Source organism: Kryptolebias marmoratus, linkage group LG8, assembly GCF_001649575.2.
Source record: "Kryptolebias marmoratus isolate JLee-2015 linkage group LG8, ASM164957v2, whole genome shotgun sequence".
Taxonomy (NCBI): Eukaryota; Metazoa; Chordata; class Actinopteri; order Cyprinodontiformes; family Rivulidae; genus Kryptolebias; species Kryptolebias marmoratus.
The window spans coordinates 16,902,448-16,919,689 of NC_051437.1; the positions used below are offsets into that span (position 1 = coordinate 16,902,448).

Genomic DNA, 17,242 nt, shown 5'->3' on the forward strand with positions numbered 1-17,242 from the left:
GATGTAAATATTAAAGTTTGTTGCATCTTTTTTTATAGCAGAGTTTTCTTACAATTAATGCACACAATATAATATTTTTTTATGTAATAGTTTAACGCCTGAATATGAGAAGACTGTTGCAAACAAAATTTGTTTCTTTTCATAACCTATTACATTACTTGGAAACATGGTATTTTGAGGCTTTTTTAATGACTAAAGCTGAGAAGAGTTGGTTGGAGACGCACTCATTGTGGTTTCTGCTTCTTCAGAAACTCTGAAGAAATGTTAGCATTTCACTAAAAACAAAGAGCTGCTACATTTTAGGAGCTCGGTCATTCAGTTTTAGGGGAGACTTGTTTTTGAGTGATATATTACCAAGTCATGAAATGCGTTTGTTTCAAATGTTTCTGTTTAGAAATGTTATTTTTAAAGTGAGCAATGGAACAGGCAGAACTGTTTGTGTGGTGATAGGTAAAGCACTTTTTTGGGGGAAGTGAGGGAGAAGACGTCTCCCTGTGTCGTTGTTGGCACGCTGGTTGTACAGTTGGAAGTGGAGATCATACCCTTTAGCACCTTCCTCTGCGCTGTTGACTAGTTCTTTAATTACAGCATTAGGATAGGTGGGATGACATCAGCCTGAAGGCTGCTGGGAGTGTGCGCTCTTCCCCATGGGAGACATCCTCTCCCTCTGCAGCCTGATTTACAGCACCCCCAGACCCCCAGCACTTAACAATGGAACTTCTTAAGTGAGGCAGATGGAGAGGAGCTCAGAGCGGATGAGATAACACTCCATCTTCGCGCACAAAGTGCTGAAATCACCTAGGTTTGAAATCATCTCGGTGAGACAGACTGATCATGGAGTCAGTCCAGAGGTAAAGAGTGGGAGTGCTGCTTTGTCCTCAGACGAGCTCCCTCCATCATGGAGGAGGCCGCTTGACTGATAGTCAGACCTCTGCGTGCTCACCTCTCCTGTCACACGGATACCAAAAAAATAAAAAGTGCATCCTCCAAACTGATTTGTCCCTGACAATCAGTCAGGCTCAGCTGCCCGTGCACACGGGGGCTCCTCAAACATACGGGTGCTACAGAGGTTTCAGAAACAGCTGAATTGTTCTGTCGCCAACAAATGTTTGGTTGTGGCCCTGATCAAACACGTCACAGGCTCACCTCAAATGATTGAAACCCTCCCAACAATAGCTCCTGCTATCTCCCTCTCCCTGAGGTGTGAGAGAGCCTTTTCATCCCCGGCTTTGATTAATAAAGGAATCGCTGGTTGGTTGAAGGCAGCAATCTGCCCCCTCTGAGCATCCATCACGCCTGTGACAGCCCACCTCTCTGTGTTAATTAGCAGTGATATTTAAGCTGTCTGAGTTGTTGCATGGCCGTCAGCGTGGCAGTGGTGCCGCTCTTCATTAAAATTTCAGTTCCTCTGTCCAGGTTACTCTCGTTTTCCTTAACACTCCGGAGAACGTGTCCTTTAACGCGCACAGGGAAGCACAAACCAAGTTTTTCAGAAATCTAAAGAGAATAAAATGGCTACAATGAAAGTATAGAAATAAAGGAAATGTCTGTGAACATAGGTACACTCTTTCTTTTTCGTGCATTTAAACCAACTTTGTCAGGGGAAATGTGAAACATTCATTTGATTCATCGCTCCTCCTCAATAATTATTTGATATTACATGAAAGAATTCGCCATAAACCCCCAAAGTTCTCTTGAAACAAGGACCGGAGAAAATGTGAATGCATGACATATTAATGATTACCAAATACTGCGGTGTTCTCTTACACCTAAGGCTATTATTCAGAAATAAATTATTTATGTAGCTGAATCCTGGCCTGTTATACCCAAGAGGTATTGTGCAGCCAAAATGAGGATTTTCAGAAGTGCAAACTGAAGAAAAGCTGGGTCAAAGGAAGAGCATCTTACCTATAAGCAGCCATTTGATGCTAATTTGAAAGTAGACAAAAAAAAAAGCTTCCAAAGTCCCCACAAAGTTGGTGCCAAACTATCACAGTTACTTTTACCAAAATCAAGCAAACATTTCGGAAATACACCAAGGGGATATCTGCCAGGTTTTTGCAAAATGTCTCTGATGGGAACATTCTGTCATTTCGTGCCTGAAACTGTCCCAGATCCGAATGTGCGTGCCACTGCTTTTCTAATTAGTGTAACTCAACAAGATTAATTTGGCTCCGCGTATCACTCCCAGGACTCAAAATATAACGCAGAGGAGAAGAGGAGCGAAAGCTATCACCCATCTGACAGGCAACTTGGGACAAGTTTCAAATCGGCCTACTTGCATTTTGATAAACCGAGATCATAAATATTCATACGCATGAAGATGAATCTTCAGTGAAGTCAGAACCTACATGCTGAGCTTTTAAAAGCAGATTATTTGGCTTTCGGTTCGGCTGCACAAACTGAAACACAAATGGGAAATTCTGCAATATGAAAACATCTAAAAAGGGTAACTAGTCTCTATTTTTTTTTTTGTTTTTTTTATTAAGATTATTCAGTTTGGTTGCTTTTATAATAAATAAGAACAGCAGTAAAAACATGATCATTAATTTAGTGTTTTTTAATGCCAAGAACATTCAATTCTTCTTAACAAGAAGACAAATGGAGGGCGTTTAGCAGCCGTTTTACCATATTCAGTCCAGTTGAACTGGTTTGTGTGGGTTTAGTTTTGATTTGGTGTTTGTTCTTTTCTTAATGTCTCCCATTTGAATTGAGCTTTTAGTTCATATCTTTAGTGTGAATTAGTTCTGCTCTGTATTGTTACCAATACATCCTGTATTATTTTGTTGAATACATTTCATTATGATTCTTGCTCTGGGTCAGTAAATGTGTCAGGTCACGGTAATGTTGGTCTACAGTACCTTATTTGTGCAGGCAAAATAAAATAGCATGACATTTACCACATCCAGGCTTCCTCAAAGACAGATCCTAAAGATTTTTCCTCGTGCACAGCCAACTGCAGCTGATAGTTTCTCTTTGCCTGCATAAAGCTTGACAGCATTCACATCAATACTCACAACAATGGGGGAAGTCAGAGGAACTCAGTGAATATCTAAGAAGGAGTAGAAATCGCCATGGACCGAGAGAGTGTTGTCCAAAAAATAAATAAATAAATACCCTGTTCCAAAGACAACACCTTCAAGCTGGACTGAAATCTGCAGCTGACTACATGGACGAGTCAGATGCCTTCTGAAAAATAAAAAAGTTTATGGTCAGACGAGACAAAGCCTGAGCTATTGGGCTACAATGACAAGAAGCATGACTGCAGTTGTCACAGTGGGCTTTAAACTCTAGAAACACCTTTCAATTTGTCTAGCATGGTGGTGGTTGCATCATGCTGTGGTACTGGTGTGTTGCACGAAGTGGATGAAATAATGAAAAAGGAGGACTACTTCCAAACTCTTCAACTTGGCCTCAGATCATTAGATAGACAACTAAAGCTTGGACACAATTTGGCGTTCCAACTGGAAAATAATCACAAACATCGAAACAGCCTTCCCGAAACCCTGACCTTGTTGTAAATTAAAAACCCATCTGTGCAGGAAACCAAACCATTTAAATGAACCCACAAATAAATTCTGCCAAGAAGAATGATCAAATGTCCAGCCAGAAGCTTGCTTCTGGTATAATATGTTTAGCCAAATCTTAACTGGGGGTGTAGGCATATCAAACTGAACACATAATTATGACCTTGTGTGGGTTAGAGAAAATCCACAATAAATTAAAATTTGTGCACCCAGTTCTTGTTTTTAAAAATCATTAAAGTTGTTTGTTGTATAATCATTGCACTCTGGGAAAAGAATGGTTCATATCACTGATTTAATGCCTAAAATTAATGACATTCATGCTCATGATGAGTGTACATAAACCCCCTATAAGTTGTTTAAAATGTCTACTTTCAGCTTTTTTTTTGTTTGTTTGTTTGTTTTACCTCATTACCTTAAAGTATGGAGTTACACAAAGTCTTGATATTTAATCTGGCTGGTCACAACAAAAGAACCCAAGGCAAACATTTGAAAATAACATGATTCTACAAGAAAAAAAAAAGAAACCATTAGCTCTAAACAGGCATATTTGTCTCGACCTCTTTTAACACACCGCCAAGCCATTCATCACCCTTCGAGTTCAGAGGGATCATGTCTCCTTAAGATGTAAAACCTGTTTTCTCTCTCTCGCATGGCACATTGTCACGGGGGCAAGTCGTGTAACCCCAAGTTATCAAGTTCAACACAAGGTCTCTCGAGAAATTATGCAATCCAACTTGACAAGGCAACTCCAGGGCTTTCCTCAGCCACTTTATTTTCCAACAATTTTCCACTTGAGCAGACAGCCTCAAGTGCGAGGAGCGAAAGTTAGAAAGGAGGGGTTTGATATCCAGGGGAGACGGTGCATGAATTCAGCCGGGGGGTTGATAGACAGGGCAGGGGCACCCATGCTATTTACCCTTAGAGATTTCTCCGAGTCAAGGCCGTTCCAGGGCCGCTTTCTGCCTCATCTTGCTTTTGTCAAGATGGACTGTCAGGCTGATGGAGAGATAGGCTGCAGATAGATGACGAGCATTGCACAAACACGGAAGCTTCAGAGAGCAGATATAGCAGTCAGATAGAAAGTGACTTTTGGCAATTTGCTGATGCAGATCAGGTTTCTGATAAAGTGATTTAGCAAAAGATCTCCTGACCTTAGCGTGAACCAAAAAAAAAAACAAAAAACCTGCTGATCATAAAAAAACAATGTGGAATGAGCGGAAAATACCACATGAGGGTAAAAAATGAAAATAAAATACCCTCAAAACAGAGACTGGAATGTGTGCTGGAACACTTTTCCCTCCTTATTGCTGCATAATCAAGTATGAATATGATGTTTTATTCAAAGCGTTTTCAAAAGAACAATGGTAGTTGGACACTTCTTTCTGGCTGTGCTTGCAAGAAGCTGCGGTGATATAAGGACTATTGTACTCCAGTGCCACCTCCCTTCAGGGATAAGATTTTACGATTGCAACCTGACACCGTTTCTGTGTCCTATAAGCGACAGAGCAGTAACTCACTTCAAAGGCGGGAGGCATCAAATCACAGCGCAGCCATAAATTAACCTGTCCCGCCTCGGCCAATGGGAGGGCAGCGTTAAATCTCCGCTGTCACGGTGGCGGCCAATGGAAACACGACGGCTGTAAATCTGTCTGGGCCGCTCTGTTAACGGCGCGGTTGGGGAATCCACGGAGGAGGAGGAGGAGGGGGAGACAGTGAGAAATAGTGCACGAGGTGGAGGAATGCACGGAGAAGGCGTTTCTTTTCCACTCTAAAAGAGCAAAAGAAGATTTCCAAAAAAATAAGAGCAAAACTAAAATATGTGTATAAAAACACCAATGGGGTCGCACAGGCGTCCACGTGTTCCAAGCGCGCTTCCTTGAGCGGAAGCTGCACAGCAGCAGCAGAAACACCCATCAAGGTTTACAGCCAACATGTCAGTGTCTGATCTTGACTGTATGTTATAAAAGCTGACTGATGGCCCTGCTTTAGTGCTCTTTTTGCATGATTGCTACACACCAAAATTTAGTCCTGACTGTTTGATAACAGCAGCAACCTCCTGACACAGCTCCATCAGTAGCGTGCCCCCAGGATTACAGCCTGCCTGTAAACATCTGAAACTGGAGGAGGAGTGAACCACAGTCCAGTTGAGGACATCCAACCAGATGTTCCCCCCCAGCTGTGCCAAATCAGAGGACTACGTGACTGCCCCTGCAGCTCGGCAAACCGAAAATGTTCTTAAATGTGTGGGAATGTTATTAAAGCAAATTTAATCCACAAGACAATGACAGCATCATCTTGCAGCCATGGTTCAGATCTTATATAGCGGAGTTCTGTTGAGACGTCAGGAACTAGAGAAACAGCCTTTTTTTGTGAAAACACGGCTAAAAGTAGCAAGAGGATCACTAAAGCTAAAAGTAGCAAGAGGCTGGCTAAAAGCTGAGCTCAACAGTAGCTAAAAACAGCTAAATGTTAGTTAGCGAAATGTAGCAAAGGGTAGCTAAACGTAACAAATGCTAGCTGAAGGTATCAAATACAGTATCAAGAGCTAAAAGTAACAAAAGGTTAACTAAAGGCTAAAAGTAGCAGATGGTAGCTAAAAGCAACTAAAGGCAGAACAGTAAATAAAAACTAAAGATAGCACAAGAAGACAAAAATAGACCAAAGCGGATTTCAAAGAGAACAATGAGGAAACCTTTCCTATTTCTGTGGGGAAAATATTTTAAAATAAAGTTAAATCTTTTGAAAAGTATGACGTTTCAAAGAACAAACATCATAATCGCCAATCTCCTAAATGACCTGAACAGTTTGATATGGATAAAAGAGCATAAGCTATGCAAAAGAAATTACAGTTGTACAAAGTGCGAAAACTGAACAAAAAACAGGAAAACAGTAGCATTCACATTATTCTCAATGGTTGTAGATAGCTTCTTGATCAACTTCAGTTTAGAGAAATTGACAGTCTAAGTGGGGCCAAGACCCAAATAGATTGCTGCCATTTAAAACAACTCCAGTATCAAAAAACTTCACAGCAGTTCAAAAGAAACTTTCACACCACCACCATGGCACAGTTATTTACATGGAATTCTGTGGTTATTTGCAAGAACCACGCTTTAAAACATCTGAACTATCCCTTTAAGAATAGCCGGCACAAAGTGTTTTTATTTCCAAAGGCCTTCTTTTATCATCCTTTGGAAAAGTGTTTTCAGAAAAAGAGTTTTGTGCATGAAAATTGTAAGGGTGAAGCACAGAAGAGACACAGCAGGTGGAATATTTCTTCGACTAACAAGTCCCTTGGCGGTGCACTTTCATTATCCTATCAAAGTTGAGCGTTTTCATGTGATAAATCTTAACGGGTATCAAGAAATAACTGGTTCTGTGAAAGCAGAGCAAATCCTACTCCCCCCCCCCCACTACTTGTAACGACGTCCAATAAACCACATACACGTGGTGACGTTTTTATTTCACAACAACACAAAAAATTAAACATTATCATCAGAATTTACAGTCATGTTATGTCATTACTATGAAAACTTTTTTTCTTTTTTCTTTTTTTTTTTTCTGCGAGCCATAAATACTGGACTGAGTTATGGCAAAGGCAGGCAAGAGTGCAATGGTGGAGGTGTTGTTTTTGGCTGGCTTTCCTTAGAGTGGCCATGATTCTTTTTTCTATGGGAATCCATAAACAAACCCAGAGAGGGCAACTGGAGCCATAAACCACGTCAGGCTGCCACAGTTGGGGGAAAAAAAGGGAGCAGGCCCGGGCCCATTTCTCCTCATGTTTTTTCGTGCACACATCCGCGACGACGCGCGTGCGTGCCTCCAGCGGCTTTTGATGACCTACTTCCAAATGTTTACATCTGCAGCCGCCTCCTGGTTATTGTTGGGTTGTTCTTGGGAGTGTCAGCGTTAACGTGTTGCACATGTAAACATCTTACTCCGCTTTCAGTAAACTGGATTCAGTCTGAACTCGGGCTGACTATGAGCTCTCTGACAGGAAACAGAATACTGCGGCATGTAAACACCAAGTTTTTGAACTTTAGCTGCCATTAGCCTATAGTGGCCGACTTGGTAAGATATTACATTTCAGTGACCACATTTAGGCCGTATAAAGATGTGAGGAAAACAGCTACACCCCCGCTGGGAAGAAAATCCCAACCTGGATAAGACTTTGACAAATGTGAATGTAAATCACTGTTATAGTAAAGACATGGTGGTGGCTTGTTTTATTTTGCAAAGCACAACCTACACCACATTACAACTTAAAGGCTCTGTCTTTCAAGATCATCAAATGAACATTTTACATTAGTAAACTTTGCATCAAATGCTGAATTAAAATGCAGGTTTAGTTGTCTCGTTCTCATGAATACATGTCGTTAATAGTCATGTGGGCCTTGTTTTTTTTATCCAATGGGCACTGCTGCTGTGGCCTAAAAATGTGCTGTCATTGTGTTTCCCTTCTGTTGTGTCTGTTTAGCTGGACAAGCTATTGAATGGGTACTGAAGCCCAGTGACTGCGACATAAAGACTCTGTAAGCATACAGGTGATGAGAATTTATTGACTAATTCACAAAGTCTCCTCTCTGTCTCTCTCTCTCTCTCTCTCTCTCTCACACACACACACACACACACACACACACACACACACACACACACACACAAACACACACACTGGAGAGAGAGCAACTCTGTATGTATTGATCAATTACAGCGCTCTAACGCACCCGTCTCTGACAATTTTACTGCATGTTATGTACAGTATGTCAAGCCGTGGCGTTTCTAACTATCACACACATTCCTGTATAATTAATATAAATTACCTGGCTGCTTTTTATGATGGTGCAACAGTAATTACATGATGACAGCAAGTCACCGAGCTGCCGATTGTGCTGCAGGGCTGTCTCGATGAAAAGTGAGTGTCCAGACAGGCATCTTGGGTGGGATTCGGTTTTAACCCGCTCTCCTCCCCGCTGTGCCCTCGCTGCGATTTCATCTAATTACATTTACTGCTTTTCAGCCATAGCCCTGTCCCTTTTAACCTTCATCCCCCATCCACGTTGACTAAAACCACACACCGAGACATAAGCTATCCTCATTATGCCAGAAAACTGGTGCAAGAACAGTAAACGGGTGAAGTAATGGAGTCCATTTATAATAATTAGTTCCTCTTTCTTATTACTTTTTGTCCAGAGAAACACAAGCAGCAGCATCTGAGCCTTCACTCAGGCTATGTGCAGACAGAAAGAGCTAAAGAGTCAAGGACTTAAAGTCAAGATAAATAACAGTGTCACTGACCATACTTTTCTGTATTATATGAAAATATCAACCCGTATTTATTCATGCAGCCAAGCAGAAACACATGCACTGTTCTGTAATAACTGCTGACACTGACAGAGTGTTTTAAGCAGCCTTCCTATCAGCTAAGGAATGCATTTATTCTCCCACGTAACTGCAGCAGCTTCAATTTACATTTCTTACACAGTTATACACACGTAACTGATTAAAGGCCACATGTCAGAGAGCATCAGAACCGCAGATCACATTTTCAGCACAAATTTCTCACAATTTTAACACATTATTTGCCTGGAGATGGGGTATAATATATTAAATGGAGCAAATGAGGGGTGAAACGCTCTAATTTGCTCTCTGCTTTCCAGCACCACACCATAATGTGGGTGATTCTCTCGGCAAACTCCCCCAGGCTACAGACGTCTCTCTGCATCAAAATGATTCACTTTATCTTTTTTTTTTTTTTTTGTCATTTTGATGTCTTGAGCCAAATTATCTGGATATAGAGATCAGACAGTGAGGGGAGAGGGGAGGGGGTGGGGGGGGGACGCCAAGCCTCAGATATTACAATCTGAGAGGAGGTTACAAGTAGCATAACTCCTTTTAACTCAGGTCATGTCTGAACATGACAGAAAGAGTAATTGCTTATTAAGGAATTCAAAAATGGTAATCCAAAGTAATTAAAAAGCAAAACAAAAAAAAACAGACAATAAAATGAGAAGTCTGTTTAAATTCACATGCATCTTTCAGGATCATATATTTGTATCTAACATGCTGGTTGTTTAACTCTCCTTTCATACAGGTTTTTTAAATGATGGGGTTATTTAAATTTCAGTATATTTCAATATATTTTGATATTTCCATCCCAAATTCTTCATTTAAAAGATGTCTATATTTTGAGGTAAGTTGTATCTTTTAAACAAATTTGTTTATATGTACTTTTATTAATTTCATTAGGCACAAATAAAAGAAAATGTATACTGCAAAAGCAAGCAAAGAGGATGTGCGGACCGGTACAGCGTGTGGTTAAATCTGGTTTTTGCAGAGCCAACATAAATCTCTGGTAAGAAAAAAAAAAATGAATTCAAGTGATCAGAATGGGAGCGTATGACAGCTGACAAAGAGAAGATAGGGCATTTATTATATTGTCACATACATCAAGCATCAGTGGGATGTAGTGCCTATTCCTGAATCTATTCTTCTCTGAAGGATATCCTTCATTTATATTCTAATGTGTGCGAAGCAGCTGTGTGACAGTTGGGACACATGAAGCATGAGATCCATGATGCTCACAGAGGTCCTCATTTGAAACACATAAATGGAGTGTTTCTCGTTAAAACCTACTTTTATGCCACACAGGTCCGTATCTATCAGGTTTGGACTATAGCTACATAAACCATGTATAATCTCCTCCCCTCTGGAGAGAAAAGAATCAGTGTTGCACTTCCTCGATCTCACCAGGAGGTGGAGACCTTGCACTTGAGTGTCAGCCTCGATGAGGTCTTTGGGCTCAGAGGGCAAACGAGCCAGATTTAAAATGTCTAAACGTTTTAAAAGCTAGTTAGTTTAAAAAGAATTAAAAAAAAACATGCTGCTATCATACAAGACTGCAATTTTTCCAGGATTATTTCCCTATATTAAGATTACTGAAAAAAAATATATAGCAAAATGTTAAAGAATGGAAATGACATCACAGATGCTCAAATACTAGAGGTCAGGTTTTAGCAAACATGCTTAAACATTCCTCAATTACTGTAATACTGCATGAAAATTCAAAGTGGCTTTTATTTATTTTACAGTAATCAGGAGAAGACGACAGCATGCTGTTCAAAAGATTATACTTCTTGTTACTGGAGATACATGGAATGATGCGAGGTTGTGGTGGTGTTACACATCTATATATGCTCAGTTTGAACACAAATCCAGCTTCTTAAAAGAAAAAAAAAAATCATCAAAACAAAACAAGGCAATCCATTGGTGGAATGTACGTATTTTATCCTCATTTTGATCACACAATGCAAGACTGAGCAGATAAAAAAAATATATACGGAAAAATTAAAGTTTGTAAAGTAGAAGTCCTGAACTGTGACTGGATCAGTCATTGGTTCTTCGCACAGCATCGACAGAAGTGGAAGCTGGAGGAGGAGGAGGAGTTTTAGGGTCAGTGCCGTGTGGTCTGGTCTGAACAGTGGCTCACTGGTAAGCTGGCGCGGGGATGACTATCGAAGAAGCGACCACTTGATCTGTTCTTTGGCAGACTGAAGAACCTGTGAAAAGAAACCGCTTTGTTCAGGCAGATCACTGTAGAAACTGTTTTATTACACTTAAATCACGCCTGCAGGTGAAGTTAAACCCCAACGAGAATAATCAGTACTGCATAAAACTCTGGAGTCATCCTTCATTTCTATACCTTTAAGGAGTCATAGTTTCTTGATATTTTTAAAGCGGTCTTGGATCAATAGTTCAGGTTTTTTTTGTTTAACTTCGGCTGCTTTTCCCTTCATTTTCAGACCATTTCCAGATTTCTTTTTTAAACTCAAATGATGAACCAGTGCTGTGTTGACACATACCAGACAATTTGGCAAATAACCCAATTTAAATGGGCTCCTTTGGCACTTTGTTACTAACAGCCTGTCAAAGACATAATTTTCCCTGTTTCTTAATAAAATATATATAAAAATACCAAGGATAGCTTTACAAAAACTAATGTTTATCACCAACAAGCGCTAGAAGCTGAAAACTTTCAATGATCAACTGTAGCATCGCTCAGGTTCTGAGTCAGGACCTGCTTCTTAAAGACATGATACTGTTTGTATGCTGTCGGCATCATTTTTAAACCCGATACGTCTTCTTTTCTCCTCCACTTGTCCACTTTCCTCACTGTAAACCCACACTGTGCAATATTCTGTCACAGAATGATGACGGTGGATGATGAGACAGAATATTGGAAGACTTTCAGAAAGATTGGAGCAGTATTGATCATCACATGAAAGCTGGATCCTTGGAAGCAAAGTACAACAATACTAGGTCTGTTTAACTTTTTTTTTTTTAACAGTACTGTGCCTCATACTGAGCTCACTCAAAAAGCAAGTGACACAAGACTTAAAGTAGAAATTACAAAAGTTACAATTAGTTCCTCAAATTCTCAACCAAAAAAAAAAGACCAAGTCATATTAAGGAAGATAAATATGTGAGGCCTAATTAATCATCTTAATTCGCTGAGTGAAAGCCAAATCATAACCATAAAGCATGAACACTGGACACATTAATCATGGCCATGGAAGGAATGGCGTTAGGCACTTTCAGACCTCTTAAATGACAACATTAATCACGAGGAGCTCTCTCTCTCTCACACACACACACACAGACCTTTGTAGAAACTGAAAGACAGAGACCACTTTTGGCTACCTACGCCCTCACCACCAAGTAATTAGTAATCACGCACATCATCGTGCATATAAAAGAGCCCAAAATTTGACAGCCCCGAGGCGAGTGACAAAGTAGAAGAGGAAAATGACGCAATAACAGTGCCATAGTATTTTTGGGTGCTAAAGAATTTTTTTTTTACAGTCAATAAACTAATGGATGTTTTACACTTTATAGTCGACAGATGATCAAGATGGAGATGCTTTACTCACCTGGGTGACTGTCTGCTCTGTCAAAGGTACATCATCACCCTACAAAAAAAAAAAGTCATATTCACAGCTCACACGATCATTATCAGACTTTAGGAATCTTTGTGAGAGGACAGATGACAGGAGCTTACTCTGAGTGCCACTCGATGCACGACTTGCTGAGGGTCACTCTCCAAGATCACCCTGTTGGCGGCACAAAAGGTCCCGTAGACAATTAGCAAATAGGAGAAAAAAAAAAAAGCTGCCATAACATTCTGGCATTTTTAGCAAGAGATAAGTCAGCGTGAGAAGGCTCCTGGTGCTGACAACTCCGACTTACCCTCCGTCCACAATCTCATCCACAGCCAGGAAGAGTCCCTCCATGTTCTCCAACAAGGCTCTCCTCTCAACATTTTTCCTGCAAAAGCAAAATACAAAAAAATGCCAACTACAATCTCAAAAACACTCTTGTAAATGTCAGGATTTTATTTTATTTTTTGGCTGCCCAAACATACCTCAACATCTGACTGAGGGAATCAAAAAGGCAGTTCAGAACAGCCATAAGCATAAGCTGTGAAACAAAAAAAAAACAACACAACAAACATTCTTTAAAATCACTAATATCCAACATTTTCTTCAGAACTTGAGACTCGGCTTTGTTTCTGTTTTTAAAAATTAGTCTAATCTGAGTTTAAAATGACAATTGTTGTGGTCTGTATTTTTATAAAGGACAGAATTAGTAGATTATTCATCCTTTGTTACACCTTAAAAGGAAAACTTCAGTTTGTGAAGCTGATATGACCTCTGAGGTGTGGGTGTGCCAAACTGTTACAACAGCAACAAATTACAAAATTACTGTATCCTAGTATTTGCTTGACTATGAGGCCAAATCCTAAACTAAATCTTGAGAATTCTGATATTATTATTATGAAACCATTATGATGACAAGCAATGAATTAATAAGTGAACCAATAAACAGTAGACTGCAGGAGCTAAAGAACTAACAATGTAAGACTTAAGGGACACAAATGGAACTAAGTTTTCACCATTTCAGAATAAAAAGCAGAAAATATTCATGCTCAGAATTAGCCGTTTTCTCTGCTACACTTCAAACTGTCACACCTGTTCCTCTAGAACGGAGAACTGCAGACCCCGTTGATGTATGATTCTGCACTTTCTGTTTGAGAGACTCTGCTCATCTTTAACCACTTCTGTTTCAACTTTTACTTCTTAATGGTTCACTGCAGAATCTTAAAATGGCCTTTCAGTCACTTACCTCATTTTCATGCGAACTTCCAATCACATAAAAGAAGAGATCTATATTGCTCTTGTAGACGACTGTCAGGCCTTCCAGTAATGCTATCTCGCCTAAAATGATGTTCCAAAAACAGAAAGAAACAAGCCAAAACAAAACCCACTTTGGTTAGACAATTGGTTTTATATAAACTGAGCCAGATTAATATGTTGATCATTGCTTACTGTCTGTCCTGTGCGTTTTGTTGAATATATTCTTCTCAAACGCCTTCTGCTCCTTCACTGTGGGGTACGTTTCGTCGTAATACTGTTGATGCATTAAAACAGTTGACATTCTGAAATCTAAAACTATAAATGTGAATTTTAGCCAAGGAAAAAGATAAAGAGATGTCTAATTTTCTTGAAAACAGGAGACAGAGTTAAGTCACTGTCTTACTACGTTCTGACTTCCCCAGCAGTCCTGCGGCATGAAGTCAATTTGTTCTGACTGTAAGTCTATTTCAAACTGGATGTAAAAGGAATTTCATTAATTAGTAAGACTTCTTTTTTTAAATATGACTGTTTAAAACTATAACATTTAGTCAAAAGGAATGGTCAATTTACGCTGAACACTAGTTAGTCATTAAATACAAATAGCACATTTTAGTAATTACTAAATTTGCACTTTGTAACAAATGTACTTAAGGCTGATTACCTTTCAAATCTAATTAATGTATTTTAATGTTAACATGGCACATTAAAAAAAAAAAACATTGTGCTTTTCCTTTTCAACATCATAAAACATTTTTTTTTTTAAATCAGCTCACCGCAAAAACCTGTAGATGTTCTGGGTGCTTTCTGCAGACTCATTTATTTTTTATTCCAGAATCATATTAAAGAAGTTTGCATGTGTTACTAAAGACAAATCCATGCTATTTTTATCTAATCCTCAATTTTGAACATAAAACACTAATTTGAAAAATGCCTATCATCAATAATAGTGTATTTAAACCTATTAAATTATACAAAAAGAAAACATTGGTATTTGTTATAATGTATTTTGCTGCCAAGATGTAATAATGTCAATAAGACATTGAAAATTGTAACTTTAAAGCCCATATATTTGGTATTAAAGGAACAAGTTAACCAGTGTTTAAGGTAAGTCTGTGTTTATGGTGGTATCAGCTCATTAATTTTAGTTTGATAATTATTTGCATGCTTTTACCAAGATAATATATTATGATTACCATAAATAACATCTAAATCTAGTTAGTATTTAATGAAGAGGATCTGTTATTTATTTTTCAGGATTTTGAATGGAGGTTATGGCTGATTATATATAACATATGTATAAAACTCTTACCTTAGCATAAAGCCTGTCTCCATCGTTGTCCAAAATCAGAACAGCTTTGACAGTGTATAAGGAGGGTTCCTGTACAGACAACAATAGTATGTGCATTATATGTAACAATCAATTTAATAAGTCATAAAGATATGTCGAAACAAGAAAAAAACTTGTGAGCTAATAAAATTAAACTCTTGACAGGCAGGGAGTGTTGTAGGCCCTGAGATGAGTGAATGAGGGCGAAAAAACCTGCTCCAATCCCGGTTATAACAAAAGAACAAAAAACTGGAAAGCGAATGTGAAAACTTTCGTCAGGTAGTAAGGAAGTCATGACACTTCCACATCAGCAGCAAACACAGACGCGGAGACTTCACCGATGCTAACTTGTTAGCCAGCACCTAGTTAGCTTCAGCTACCCCGACAGCGAAGAAAAATAACCATATTTCGCTGGGTTTGTTCAAGTAAATCTTGAGATATAATTAGAATAACTCCCCTTTAGCGACGTTATACTGTCACGAATAGATAATTAGGATAGTATTACCAGAATAGGAGAATCCATCTTCTAGCTCGTTCGCAAACCAGCTACCCGGCTAACACCAGCCTACAGTCAATGAGACTCTTTCCAATTGGCTGACGCAGCGCCTGACGTCATACGTAAAGAGCAAAGACCACCTCACGCAGGTCGTTCAGGAGCAAAGCGTTTGGTGTTTGAAAGGCGTATGAAATAGCGTAAATGGCTGGTATTGTTCTTGTTGAAAGAGTTGAAATAAGTTTAAATGTATGAGTTTATATGCCTCTAATTTCAATAGGTTTGTCTGAGGAATAAACCAACTTGTTATTTATTCAGAAAAGTAACAACTGAATATCTCTAACCTCCATTTTCCCCTAAGTGTTAATTCTAAAATCTCTAAATAAAATCTACCCCTCCAGTGACAAAAAGATGTAACTCTGACTGCAGTACTTTTACCATATGTGATTCTAACTCTGAAACACTGGAACATCTTTGCTTTTATTGTCAACAGTGTTTTTTAGGGAGGTTTTATGGTAACAACTATTCAATTTCTGTAAAAATTAACATTGTAAGAGTTGGCCTTCAATTGAGAGTTTTGCATGTTCTGGAGAATTTTCTTTCATACACAAATGTATTTTTTAAACTATCCCTGTCTCAGCAAAATTATACGTTAAAAAGTCCCTAACCAAAGTAACACTACAAACTCAACTGAATAACAGTTTCTTTAGAGAATAATTGCTTATATTTTCTCATTTTTACTTTTTTGTGTGTTATTCTAAATGCTGTATTGTTGCTCAGTTGTAAACCAAACATATATGCTTTTTTCCTGTGTTTTATGCCTAAATTAGAATGTAAAACATGCAATTAAAAACATAAGAAGGTTATGGCATCATGGAAGATTGCAAGATTTATGTGCTGCACTATTTACAAAGAATTTAACATTTCAGATATCAAATTTGATTTTTGAAATTGTCCTTTTCAATAGTTAAAATGTTCTCCACAAACTGTCGTTGTGGGATGTCGACTGTTAACACAAACTTATTCCCAGGCAGGGCACTCCTTTTTCATTTTTTAAAAATTCAATCATAACTCCCCTTTATCAATGCCTTTAAATATCTTTAAGAACATGGGCAAATGAAAAACTTAAATGTAAATTTCTTCAGCTTGTTAGTTAAAGTTCTGTGACACACAATGTTTTGAGGACATCAAACCAGAAATCACTCCATTTACAGGCCGTTTTGGTCGTGCTCATCAGAATCTTTTTTTCAGGATCCTCCCACATTTAACCACCTCCAATTATCTTACTTCCCACTTCTGGGAAACATTTGGAAAAGCAGACTGGTGGGGATTTCCCTCTATCTCAGTCCACGAATTACTTCACTGCTGGGCCTTACCGTTAGATACTTTTGGTCTTGAGTTTCAAATAATGCTGGAAGGAAAATACTAAAATTATTTATCTGTAGAGGAAGTATAACGAGGAGACACAAACCTATTCAACACACATTTAAAACCGGAGTGCAGTAGAACCATGAAATGTTGCAATAGTACTCTATGTTTACACAATTCAGCCGCTACGATTTCAAAATTGCCTTTTCAGGGGAGGAAACGGCATGTTGCCCTAAACTCGCTCAAGTTTAAAACATCCTCAGATGTCATATCATCTCATCTTCCAAATATAAATTTGAGTTACAGGGATAACGATGACTCATGGAGTGGATGATGAGTT

At 38.8% G+C, this 17,242-nt stretch overlaps 1 protein-coding gene across 2 annotated transcripts; it reads right to left on the minus strand.

The window, feature by feature from the left end:
* Positions 1 to 10,578: 10,578 nt before the first annotated feature.
* copz1 (COPI coat complex subunit zeta 1) lies at positions 10,579 to 15,661 on the minus strand. Of its 2 annotated transcripts, XM_017414981.2 has the most exons (9): positions 15,547 to 15,661; positions 15,024 to 15,092; positions 13,907 to 13,988; positions 13,704 to 13,795; positions 12,943 to 12,998; positions 12,768 to 12,845; positions 12,580 to 12,631; positions 12,452 to 12,490; positions 10,579 to 11,080 (listed from the first exon to the last, which is right to left on the minus strand). In XM_017414981.2, the coding sequence occupies exons 1-9, from the start codon at positions 15,562 to 15,564 to the stop codon at positions 11,033 to 11,035; spliced, it is 534 nt and encodes a 177-aa protein (XP_017270470.1). In that variant the 5' UTR covers positions 15,565 to 15,661; the 3' UTR covers positions 10,579 to 11,032. The 2 variants fall into 2 exon arrangements, with proteins under 2 accessions (XP_017270470.1, XP_017270469.1); XM_017414980.2 differs by lacking the exon at positions 15,547 to 15,661 and having other exon boundaries at positions 15,024 to 15,134.
* Positions 15,662 to 17,242: the final 1,581 nt, after the last annotated feature.